At 45.4% G+C, this 13,225-nt stretch overlaps 1 protein-coding gene across 1 annotated transcript; it reads right to left on the reverse strand.

Moving 5' to 3' along the window:
- Positions 1 to 1,858: 1,858 nt before the first annotated feature.
- On the reverse strand, positions 1,859 to 7,743 carry akirin2 (akirin 2). Its single transcript, XM_056294084.1, has 5 exons — positions 7,102 to 7,743; positions 6,798 to 6,932; positions 3,637 to 3,786; positions 3,463 to 3,534; positions 1,859 to 2,558 (listed from the first exon to the last, which is right to left on the reverse strand). The coding sequence occupies exons 1-5, from the start codon at positions 7,280 to 7,282 to the stop codon at positions 2,548 to 2,550; spliced, it is 549 nt and encodes a 182-aa protein (XP_056150059.1). The 5' UTR covers positions 7,283 to 7,743; the 3' UTR covers positions 1,859 to 2,547.
- Between the last annotated feature and the right edge of the window lie 5,482 nt (positions 7,744 to 13,225).

Genomic DNA, 13,225 nt, shown 5'->3' on the forward strand with positions numbered 1-13,225 from the left:
AACGACAAAATGGCATTTTGCAAGCAAGCGTCTCGGTCAACCTGTGCCATTTTCTTCTTTCATACTATTTTGCGCAAGGCTGAATTATGGACCGGGCATGCCGGGTGGGTGCCCCGTGGCCCCGGACCACGAGGGGCCCCAAAAGGTCAGGGGTATTGTGTTGGCGTATAGTAGGGATCCCCAATCATACCCTACAAGGGACGTTGTTCCAACCCTGCGTCGCGATGCACGGCCCAAGCTAGTCTCTATTGATGCGGGGGCCCCAAGCTACATAGTCTCTATTGATGCGGGGGGCCCCGACCTACAGTCTCTGCTGATGCAGGGCCCCAAGCTACATAGTCTCTATTGCTGCGGGGCCCCAAACTAGTCTCTACTGATGCAGGGCCCCAAGCTACAAAGTCTCTGTTGATGCAGGGGCCCCAAGCTACAAAGTCTCTGTTGATGCAGGGCCCCAAGCTACAAAGTCTCTGTTGATGCAGGGGCCCCAAGCTACAAAGTCTCTGTTGATGCAGGGCCCCAAGCTACAAAGTCTCTGTTGATGCAGGGCCCCAAGCTACAAAGTCTCTATTGATGCGGGGGCCCCAAGCTACAAAGTCTCTATTGATGCAGGGCCCCAAGCTACAAAGTCTCTGTTCATGCGGGAGCCCCAAGCTACGAAGCCTCTGATGATGCGGGGGCCCCAAGCTACAAAGTCTCTGTTGATGCGGGGGCCCCAAGCTACAAAGTCTCTATTGATGCGGGGCCCCAAGCTACAAAGTCTCTATTGATGCAGGGCCCCAAGCTACAAAGTCTCTGTTCATGCGGGGGCCCCAAGCTACAAAGTCTCTGTTCATGCGGGGGCCCCAAGCTACAAAGTCTCTATTGATGCGGGGCCCCAAGCTACAAAGTCTCTATTGATGCGGGGCCCCAAGCTACAAAGTCTCTGTTGATGCGGGGGCCCCAAGCTACAAAGTCTCTATTGATGCGGGGGCCCCAAGCTACAAAGCCTCTGATGATGCGGGGGCCCCAAGCTACAAAGTCTCTGTTGATGCAGGGCCCCAAGCTACAAAGTCTCTGTTGATGCGGGGGCCCCAAGCTACAAAGTCTCTATTGATGCGGGGCCCCAAGCTACAGTCTCTATTGATGCAGGGCCCCAAGCTACAAAGTCTCTGTTCATGCGGGGGCCCCAAGCTACAAAGTCTCTGTTGATGCGGGGGCCCCAAGCTACAAAGTCTCTATTGATGCGGGGACCCAAGCTACAAAGTCTCTATTGATGCAGGGCCCCAAGCTACAAAGTCTCTGTTCATGCGGGGGCCCCAAGCTACAAAGTCTCTGTTGATGCGGGGGCCCCAAGCTACAAAGTCTCTATTGATGCGGGGACCCAAGCTACAAAGTCTCTATTGATGCAGGGCCCCAAGCTACAAAGTCTCTGTTCATGCGGGGGCCCCAAGCTACAAAGCCTCTGATGATGCGGGGGCCCCAAGCTACAAAGTCTCTATTGATGCTGTGAGCTGCTATTCTCATCTCGTTTGTTTTGTGATTCAAAATTATGTTGTACTTTGTAGTCACTATCCGAATCCCATGCATAGATAGCGTCGACTACCATGTTGGGTATTTGCATTACTTTTAACAATGTTTAGTATCGTTTGCGTAGCCTATCTGGCGGGGCGAGGGGCGGAGGAATGGATGTGCGTGCCCCAGGGCCCCCTGGTGGGTTAATTCGGCCATGTACTTGTGACATTAAAATGAGCCCTCTACAAAATTTCTTTACCTCATTTTAATGGAGACATCAATGTTAAAAGGTCCAGACACAAAAAAAAAAGTCTTCGCTTAAAAGCAGTTCACCTGGACAGGTGCTTGCCAACCTGGGAGCTCAGATAGTTACCAAATGGTAAAATTCACTCCAATTCAAAAACAAAAACGGAGTACGAAAAAAAGGCAGCAACCTGAGACATTTTTGTGTAAAGTTTATTTGTTAAAATTTTGTTTCTTTGAACCAAAACCTTGTAACAACTGCAAATAAATTTAATAAAATCTGGTAAAAAGAAAAAAAAATACAGTGTGTAAAAATGTCATACCAGTAATAGCCAGAAGAGTTTGAAACGTTGCTGAATAAAAGCAAAGATGCCTAGAGTACAATCTAACGGCTGCCTTGGTTTGTCCATCCATGGTTGACCAATCCCTTTTAAATTGTGTATTTGCCATACAATTCTAGCTATACAATTCACATCAACTCTGCAACAGTATTACATTTGACAGTAAAAAAGTGGATATTTTTGGATGGCAGTTTGCCTTATTAGAAGGCAACAAAATTAAGCCAAATAAATATCAACATGGCGGTTAAAGCGGCCACTGGTAGAGTCACAAGGTCCGCTCAACATGTTGAAAGCAGGACACCCTCCTAACACTAGCTGCAACAGCAAACGTAGATGCCACTGACTGAGGCTTGAGGCAGTGTCCACATAAAAGCAATATGGCACAGGTAGGAGATTAAGTCCAACTACACCCACTGAGTCCCTGGAGTAGCTTGCAGCAAAAACCGGTATTCCCAGCATCATGCGGACACACTCAGGAAACATCTATGGAGGAACGGGGGAGAATAACAGAATAAGAACATTTCAACACCAACATATTTTTAGAGGTTTGGCCCCTAACAAGCCTCCGCTTCTTATATTGTAAACATTTTCCCATTCATCACTGTCCACTGGACAGTGTTACAACACATCAAGTCCCGACTGGTGGGTTAATGAAATTAGGACATGAGTGGAAATACTTTGTGGGTTCACAGGGGGATGTTTTGGCTTCCTACTGCTTGCTAGCTGGCCACAGAGAAAAACAAGTCTAGAGTTACAAAGCAAGAGTTACTTTGTCATGATTCATGGGCTCAAATGGACAGGGTGGAAATAAATTGGCAGCAATGTTCCAACTTGAACTATTACATCTCCATATAGCAATCACAACATCTTCCCGTGAACCTATGGTGCGTTTGATCTTTCTTTCTTTTTTTTTTTAATGTAATCTGCATTTTGAGATTAGTTTCCCATCAAAGATGGACAACAGGAAGTCATGGACTGCATTCCCATTTTATCTTGTTATTCATTGGGTTTCTGGCCAAATGCCCCTCTTCAGTGCGCTAGCGGCAAACAATTACGCCATCAAAACTAAAATGATCCCAATTTTGGTGAACTTTTTGGAGTGGTCCCAGTCAGCATCTGACTTGGTACCAGACTCAAACTCGGTAGCTCAAAACGTCCTGACCAAATTATCTAGATGTGAAAGCCACCTCAGTTTGGAGACCATTGTCCAATCACTCCTGAACTACTAACGTGTTTTTCTATTTCATTAGAGGTGGTGTGAGTAAAGTCTCAGCCCCCCCCCACCCCACAGTTTACAATAGAAAAGTGATGAGAGGGGCATTTTCTATACATGACCGATAATAACATTTTGAGGAAAAAAAAGGAAAAGTGAAGATTCCACACTCACAGCTGGCAGGCTGCTCTCCAAATCTTCGCATAAGTTGATCATGAGTGAACTTGACGAAGGCATCATATTGTTCTGTGGGAAGAAGGAACATTTACTTGCAACTGCAAAGTGTGTACCACAGCCCAAAAAAATGCTGCTGCGTAACACACTTTCTACACCAACATCAAAACATACCTGCAAGTTTGGCGGTCAAAATCTCATCATATTCTTCCCGAATTTTTTCCTCGCGCTCTTTCAGTAGTCTTTCACAGATCATTCCCACCTGCCTCAGGGAGAACAGAGGCTGCTCTTTTCTGTTCGGGGATGAGGCACCGCAGGATGTACCTGCATGGAAAACAAGGCAAAGTCATTAACTAAACATCTACCCTTTTCGGGGGGGGGAATTTTTTCTACTGCAACAACACTAACAATTAAAATGTCAATTTCAATGTCATTAAATTAACAGCAACAAGCCAACAGTGACAGACTTTTCATTTCAGAGAAGCTGAAGCTAGCTGGAAATAATGGTCACAAATATTATGCTTTTTCAAAGAAAAAAACACTTTAAAGAGACCAGATGCCTTGGCAGTGAAATTAAGATGACTGCAGGTGCTATTTAAAGGTGACCTACATCTGATATCGGTGCAAACGGACCCTCATCCTGAAAAACCTCAGAGGAGCAAACCAACAAATGTTGTTTGTAACGGCACTCAGCCTTTTCACCAGCAATGTCAAACACTGGTCAGTCAGGATGAGTGCCCCCGGGTTTAGGGCTGAATAGGGGCATCTCTACAAATACATCTAAAATAGGTGACTTTGCCATCTTTCCACTGACTTCTATCAGTTATTTTCCCCCCCCCAACTAACTTGTGGAAACCCCCCCACACACACATACTATCACTCCATGTAATAATCCATTCTCATTGGATGACAGTTTTGCTAAAGTGACAAAAGCGATTGGTCAGTAAAAGACGAGCGATTGTACCAATACATCCTGCTGCTCTGCGTCACCGATTGCAACACAAAATGCCCTAAAATACTGAAGTAGCCATACAAAACTGGAGTCGCAAGGGCAAAGCCTGGATATGTATCTGATCGAGGACTACATTTTAAAGTGGCCCAAATAAAAATAGAAAATGTTTTCCGTGTCTTTTTTTGAGTCCAAACCCCTTGAAAAAACAGTTGATCTGTGTCACATTAGAGGGAAAGGGTCGAATGTGAGGTGCAGTCTGAACAGAGTAATAGAAAAATCCCTCAGGACTACGCACAGCGATCAGACATGATGGAAGACTACATCCGAGTCCTGAACAAGCCTGATGTATACACGTATAACATGAAAATGACTGTGTGAAATTAACTGCTGATTATTTCAAGTGATGGCATAACGTAGCAAACATTTGTGTATATAACACCAGCTCACTCTCTTCCGTTTTTTTGCCATATGAGACCCTCAGAGGGTAAGGAAAAACAAGTGTCATTTCAAAGGAAACACGGGTAAGACTCGTGAGCAATGGTAAATTCTTCCAACCTTGACAAAAGTACCTCAAAGATAATTCCAAAACGTACATATCACCTCGATATTTATATTCTGAAAGTGACCTTGATCATTTACTATACCACCTCAGATGACAAACACTAATGACAACAACTTTTGCATTCAAAATACAAGAAAATTAGCCAACACTGGTTGCTTAATTTTCAATAAACAATAGATACAGTCATCTTCATAAGACAACAGACAAGCTGTGCACTTCCTCGTTTGTCAGCACAGACGTGCAAGACTAGATTTTACGACAACACTGGCATTCATCAGAAAACATTCGTGCCCTAGCTACGAATGTCACAGCACTGGCACCACAACAGTCAGCTGACACAAGTCACCTATCAGTCTGACATAGCAAGGTCACTGCCACAAGGCTCGATATTTGAGAAGCATGAAGAAATCCTACCAAAACTATGCTGTTCAAGTGAGCCATCACAGCACAATGTTTGCTGCATACCTAAATACAGTTCTTGTGCCAGGGAGGTACAGCAGCAACTCCGCTGATGACAACAGATATAAGTCTATTACTTTGTAAGATTTACTTACATCATTTAACTCAGTAGGATGTCAGGGGAGTGGTTAATGAGGACAAGAGTAAATAGATGGGTATGGATAAGTCTATTTAATTGAAAGGAGGTTTGGAGCCCTGGACTTACTCTCCGCTGACTCACACACTCAACAGTCTTATACCCATTTATGACAAAGTGCATACAGCTCTTTCTTCTGGGAGGGGAATGGAAATGACGGAAAAAAACGTTGGCACATATGAAAAACATTCTCTTTACTTTTGACACTCCAAAGGGACATTGGGAGTACAGGGGGAGTTACTTAAACGGCCCCTCTGACACAGGAATTTGCTTGTCATGTTCAAGGACACTTAAGCAGGGTCAGTGTTTACAGGCACTGGCAGCTCGAAGCCAGGGCCTCCGTGTGAAGTACGGTTTTAAATCACGATGCCAACCTGCTGTGGGAACAAAATTCGAGTTCAATATTGTGTGGGGGGGGGGGGGAAGCAAATTCTACATCAGCTGAAATGCATCGAGTAATCCTTTGTTCGCCACCGTCAGGTAAGTCAGTAGAAGTCTTGGAGACAAATGATCTGGAAAAAAAATTGGCCAACTTTTGAGCCATCAACCATCTTGATGGCAAAGAAGGGATGACCGGGTGCTTCCATAGCTTAATGGTTACAGTACATCGCCACATCTGTCGCTGGTTCAACTCCAACCGGTTCGATTGCAGCCGGTGACATTTATTCCATGTCATACCTCTCTCTCTCTGTCTCACATTTCATGTCTGCATTTCACTGGCTAATAAAAGGTAAAAATACACACAAACAAAAAAATCTTAAAAAAAGAAAGGCATGACCAAAGCATCACTTTTGACAGCTGTTGACCGTGGCGTGCCAGATTCCTTCCTCCACTCTTCCTCCCACCAGTGTAGACCACTCCATAAATAAAATGTTCCACCCCAACACAACAATGGGTGTTTACAGCTGCACAGGACCAAATCTGGGCACGTAGGCTCTGCCCACAACTCCTCAAACAATGACAGACACCATGTCAACCCATCAACTGAGCTGGGCCATGGTGTGGACGCACAGCTGTGCTGTTGACATGGAGTGCAGTCATTTTTGTCACTTGTACACTTATCCAATTCTAAAGACCACAGAAGGTGAAGCAAAAAACAATGTTTTCAATAAACTTGTCTTACAACCATTAACAATGGAGTAAACGCACCACAATGACATACATCAATTACACTCCACTGTTCGATGACGTAACAGGTGAACGGCGCGTCACAAAGGAGTTGCTACCTGGGGGAGCCGACACATTGTGGCCTGGCTGAAGCTCCGGGGGACAGCAGCCCTCCGCCTGCTGGAAAGCGCTGTCCAGATGCCTCCGTTTCTGGAAACGTTTGTATTCTTGCTTGATGTTCTGCAGAATTTGCTCTGAAAGACAAGGAAACATTTTGGGGGGGCCCCGTTAAATTGGCGTTTTTTCAGGTCGGATTCTCAACGTTGCCCGCCGCCGATCTGACTAATTAAAAGTGCAACGATCTGACTAATTGAAAGTGAGCGTTCAGGACACGCCGGCCCCATCACGAGGGCGGTTCAGTACCGGTGGTGAGTCTGGAGGAGACCTGTCCGAAGGGCGAGGGCTCCAGGCGGAGGTACTTCTGCGGGGAGGAAGAGGAGGCAGCCGAAGACACGACCGGGGCGCACCTCTTCCGCTTGGCAGAACCGGGGCTCAGGAGAGGATCAAAGTCCAAAGTCCTTTTCAGAGTCGCCCCGCAAGCCATGCCGGCCCAAAGTGTCGTTTGCTCTACGGGTTTCAAAAGGATGCAATCCGCCCCCCCCTCCTTTTTTTCCGGGTCTGGAGACGTAAGCGGACCCGGGCCCAGGTCTGCCTCTGACGCGTCCACTAGCGTTAGCCTAACCGCTAGTCCCAGCAGCCGAGGTCCCGGCGTCGGATCAAACGGCGGCTTTTCTCACCCGCCGTCCCGCTCAAACTCGGGCGGCTCGATCCCCCGAAAGCGTGGGTGTCGTGAACCGGACCGAGTGATTCGGTTGAAGACTCGTAACGAATCAGATGGGGCTGGATTTCGCATCGGCGGTCGAGCCGAGTCGCTCCCTTCGGCCCAGTCGGCGTTTCTTTTAGTCCGTCAGCCGTGCGCATGCGCGGAACACCGAGCCTCTGTCGGTACTTGTAGTTTTTTCTCTCTCGCCGTGTCCTTCAGCGGTCTGTTTCCGCCGTAAATATAAACTACATTTCCCATGAAGACGGATATCCGTCCGTCGTTTTTTAAAAATGTGTTGCGTTTTAAAAAAAAAAAGAAAAAAGAAAACAAAGAAGTTTCACTTGCGAGTTAACGAAACGTTGCCAGCCAGCAATGATAAAGGCAAGGACGCAGGGCGGAGACGTCAACAAACAAGATAAAGGAAGGGCGGCAATAGGACTGACCCGAATTAAAAAAATAAACAAGCTTTTTGTCCTCCCAAAACCTTTTAAGTTTTCAGAGATATTTAGTCATATCTTACTGATAAAATCAGATTGAAAGGTTAAAAGAGAAACGCGTATGTAACCCAGGTGTAAAACCCTGTTTAACTAATCTATAAGTTCAACAGGACTGATAACACTGTAGCGAATTCGGGGGACGACGCAACCACAGGAACTGCCGCGGCCGGGACGCGAACCCGTGTCACCCGCACCGCAGGAGGCATCGCTAACCGCTAGACTAAAGGGTCAGACTCGCGAATCAGCTGGGAAGGAGATCCCAGTAGATGGCGAGCCACCCAGCTTTATTCCAGAACCAGAATGCACTGCTACTGAACAGCAGATGGACTATCTGCCTTATGGTAGTGTAACCGGCTATTTTCTTGCCCGGTGCGGGATTCGATACGAGGTGTGCTGCACCACAAGGCGACATCACTAACCGCTCGGCTAAAGGGTCAGACCCGTTAACTAGGGGCTAACGTGTCTTTTTAATAGTTTACACGTGTATTATCCAAGAGTGGGTTACATGGGAAAAATCTTGGCGAGCCAGCCAGGAGCTTGGAACAGAAGTGCAATTACCATACCACTTCAGATTTATGCAACATTCTCATATCCTGTCCTTCATGTTCATTTTGACATTGAATACCGGTCATATTGAGTAAATTAAAGGACAATTAAGATGGAAATTGTTGAGAGAGAAAATATCAAAGTGCCTAACTCACTTATTGTTAGTGGCTTGTCAGGTACCTCTGTAGATGAGGAGATTTGCGATTATCTCAAGCAATACGGGAAAATAAGTCGCATGATCGATATTGACAGTCTTCAGTCTGAATTCAACAGTCAGACCATTTTTGAGTTTGAATCAGGTGAAGCAGTAAAAGCTCTTGAGCCCGTCTTGCCGTTAAACAGGGCCAGTTCAAACCCCTTGATCACTCACCATGTGGAAACACTGGCTAGTGTTTACAGCAGTAAGGCAGGAGTTGAAACCACTCATACATTCCTGTCGTACCAAAACAGAAGGTGTTGGTTCGAAACCACAGGGGAGGGGAAGGTGTTAAACGGGTGCCTGGCTGCATTGTAAAGGCACTTGGTCCTGTCACATATCTTGTGAAAGTGTATGGAAAGGTGTACAAGAGACATGTCAATCAAATGATCAATACTGAGATTGAGAAGTGTAATGTGTCAGATGAATCTGATGATGATCTGAGGGTTGTTCCAAATGTATCACATGGATGTGTAGCAATGCCTTTACTGCTCCCTCCTTAGTTGCAGAGGGTGTCCAGAGGCCGCAGCAGCATGTGAAGCCGCCTGATAGATTGAATCTGTGAGAAACCAGTTGTTGTTATAACAAGGTAATATTGAAAAGATGTTAAAAAAAAGAAAGAAATGTTGTTGTACTGTAAATGTACTGTGTTCAGCTTTCAGGGGAGGAGTGTAGTGTATGGAGATACACATGAAAGCAAATGTTTTTATTTGCAGTAATATGTATTTTATGTTTGACCTCTGACCCTCGATGTCTTATTGGTTGTGAATGTTGTATAAATGTACACGTGCCACTCTGGTGCGCGCCCCTTGGAAGTCGACAGAGCCAGAGGGTCACTCATGTGTTTTCGTGCCTGCTTAACGCGGTCGTTTTGTAATGTTACTATGGTCTACCAAATAAAAGAGGAAGACCAAGATACACCTTGATCGTTGTGTAATTCAGTTATCCTGTAGATACACGACAGAATGCACTCCAATGATACTTGTTGATCGCACGGATTCTTGTGTTTGAACTTGGACAGATCAGAGCCAGTCTGATCTGAACACACTGACTTTGACCAAACACTTTGACCGACTAACTATAGAAGAGTTGGAACTGTGAGCAAATTCACGAAAGGACATTTTATTTTATTAAAGGGCCCATTTGTTATTTTCCATACACCGGTGAATTGTATGTATATTTTATGTGTTGCACACTTTTTCTAACTGCAAACTAAAGTTGCCAAGAGCAGTTAACTTTAAACCCTTGTGTCGCGTGGTTATTGCACTCCAGTCCTTGCTCCTTACGAACCTAGCAGACGTGTGTTATCCAAGAGTGGGTTACACATACATTCATAATATGTATTGTTAACTAGCAAAACTACAATGGGTGCACATATTCAAGGTGGAGTTTTTATGTACTAGTTAATGTCTTCACGTTTTGAAGCTCAAATATGCGGCTCATACATCAGATTTCCATACCGGATCGGTCGAGGCTCGGGTTACTGTTGGTCAGCAGGGTGCTGGTGGAAACTATGCCACTGTTGGACAAATGAGAAAGAGAAGAGGAAGGCATGTCCAGAGGCAGCGGGAGAGGAGGAAGGGTTGGAGTGTGGGAGAGTGGGAACTTTGAATGTTGGCACTATGACTGGTAAAGGGAGAGAACTGGCTGATATGATAGAAAGAAGAAAGGTAGGTATACTGTGTGGGTGCAAGAGACAAGGTGGAAGGGGAGTAAGGCCAGGAGCATTGGAGATGGGTTCAAACTCTTCTACCATGGTGCGAATGGGAGGAGGTAGGGGTAATTCTGAAGGAAGAGTATGTCAAGAGTGTGCTGGAGGTGAAGAGAGTGTCAGACAGAGTGATGAGTATGAAGCTGGAAATCGAAGGTGTATTGATGAATGTTGTCAGTGCATATGCCCCGCAAGTTGGGTGTGAGATGGAAGAGAAAGAAGAATTCTGGAGTGAGTTAGATGACGTGGTGGAGAGGGTACCCAAGGTGGAGGGAGTGTCAAGGAGAGAAATGTGGAAGGACAGATGGTGGTAGATTTTGCCAAAAGGATGGAAATGGCTATAGTGAATACATATTTCAAGAAGAAGGAGGGACACAAGGTGATGTATAAGAGTGGAGGAAAGTGCACACAGGTAGACTATGTCTTATGCAGAAGGTGCAATCTGAAAGGGATTGGAGACAGCAAGGTGGTGACAGGGGAGGACGTAGCTAGGCAGCATCGGATGGTGGTCTGTAGGGTGACTTTGGAGACCAAGAAGAGGAAGAGAGATAAGGCAGAACCAAGGATCAAATGGTGGAAGTTGGATAAGGAAGACTGTTGTGTGGAGTTCAGAGAGGAGTTAAGACAGGCACTGGGTGGTAGTGAAGATTGCCGGATGGCTGGGAAACCACTGCAGAAATAGTGAGGGAGACAGCTAGGAAGGTACTTGGTGTGTCATCAGGACAGAGGAAGGAAGACAAGGAGACTTGGTGGTGGAATGAGGAATTACAGCAAAGAGGGTCAGACTGGATTTTTGCAGTGTAGAACTGAATCAACAGTTCCTGAGATAGGTTAAAGTTCTTGAGCTGGCAGAGAAAGCACATCCTCTGCTGGGCCTTTTTAATGATTGTGTCTATGTTGGATGCCCACCTTAGGTCATGGGAGACTGTGGAACCCAGAAATCTGTAGGTTTTCACTGTAGGCTTCCTCTTTGGCCTGATGAAGCTGCCTGAGTTTAGCTGAGAACCAGGGCTTATTGTTGTTAAAGGTACAGAAGGTTTTGGTGGGCTCACACATATCCCCACAAAAGCTGGTGTAAGATGTCACAGCGTCAGTAAGTTCGTCCAGGTCTGCAGATGCAGCCTCAAAAACACTCTAGTCAGTGCGCTCAAGGCAGGCCTGGAGCTCCAGTTTTGACTCATTGGTCCATTTCCTCACAATCACACATTTTAATCACACATTTAATCACACATGATTAAACTAAAATTGCCCCTTAATAGAGGGATTAGCTCAAAAATATGAAATAAGAGAAAAATAAAATCTGTTATGACTGAATAAGATACCCTTAGGGAACCTCTCACTTAACCTAGCCTCTACACTATTCTCAGGAATCAGGAAGGAAGGAGCACTTTATTTGTCATTTCATTTCATGTAATTCCGTACAGGAAATGAAATGAAACGACATATAATTTCCCCCAGCCCACAGCAGTGCAACACAAAGACAAAAACACATATCCAAAAAAACTACAAGAATTTCAAGAATACACATATCCATACTAGCACATATATTTAAACTGAAAAAAATAATAAAAAAAATCACTGTCCAAGGGAACGAACGCCAGCCAGGATGACTGTTGGAACTGCTGGTCTGCATGGGCTAGCAGTAAGCTCAGCCTGCCCCGCTTCAACATCCTGTCAGACTGCCCTCGGTGTTACCTCCTCGGTCCCAGCTCCAGGCAGGGCCGTGGTCCCTGGGCCCCACAGGATGCAGCAGACCAAGCTCTCCCAACTGATCCAGTTCGAGTACCAGCGACTCGAGACTCAGAGATATTTATGATGGCTCTTGTATTAAGAGTCACCCTCTGTTCTCAACAGAAAGGCACAGTGTGCTGATCCAGATGTTCTATGATGATTCTGAGGTTGCAAACCCGCTGGGTTCCAGGCGAGGTATTCATAAATTGGGTGCTGTGTATTTTACTTTAAGGAACTTCTCCCCACAATGGAATCCTTGTTTGGCTAATATACACCTGTGTGCCTTATATCATGTTCAAGATCTTAAACGGTGTAGTTTTAGTGAAATTCTTGCTCCTGTTGTTCGACACATTCCCGTGTTGGAGAGTGATGGTATTGAGATTCCTTTATACAGCGGTCATGTACGTGGCAGCGTGGTACAGGTTACTGGCGATAATCTGGGTCTACATAGTTTGTTTGGTCTGGTGGAGTCTTTCAGCACAAGGTACTGCTGTAGGTTTTGTTTAGCGGAAAAAGGGGGACCTTCAGACAGAATTCTCTGCAGATTGTTCCGAGACAGTGTTGCGCGCCAAAGAAAGCCACACTGCTCACTCTCAAGAAATGACTAGGAATCCATCTCTTCCTTACATGTTTGGTGTGAAGAGTTCATGTTAATTAAACTCATTGAAGTATTTTCACATAACTGAGAACGTCTCAGTTGGTGTGATGCATGATGTGTTAGAAGGGGTGGCCCAGTATGAACTGAAGTTATTATTTGTGTATTTGAAGGAAAAACGTGTAACATCAGGAGAATTACATTTAAGAACATAAAGTTTTGATTGTGGATTCATGGTGAGAAACAAAAGACCAGTGGCTGTGAATTTATGTGAAGGATCTAATGATCCGGGGCTGAATGCAGTTCAGTCATGGTGCCTACTGGGGAATATTCCTCCTCTCTTTGGAGATTTGGTGACTTCTACTGACCAACACTGGGACCTACTTCTTTTATTACTTCAACTAGTTAACATTATATTCTCATATATTCTCTCCCATGTTATCTCAAG

This window comes from Lampris incognitus, chromosome 15 (genome assembly GCF_029633865.1).
Source record: "Lampris incognitus isolate fLamInc1 chromosome 15, fLamInc1.hap2, whole genome shotgun sequence".
Taxonomy (NCBI): Eukaryota; Metazoa; Chordata; class Actinopteri; order Lampriformes; family Lampridae; genus Lampris; species Lampris incognitus.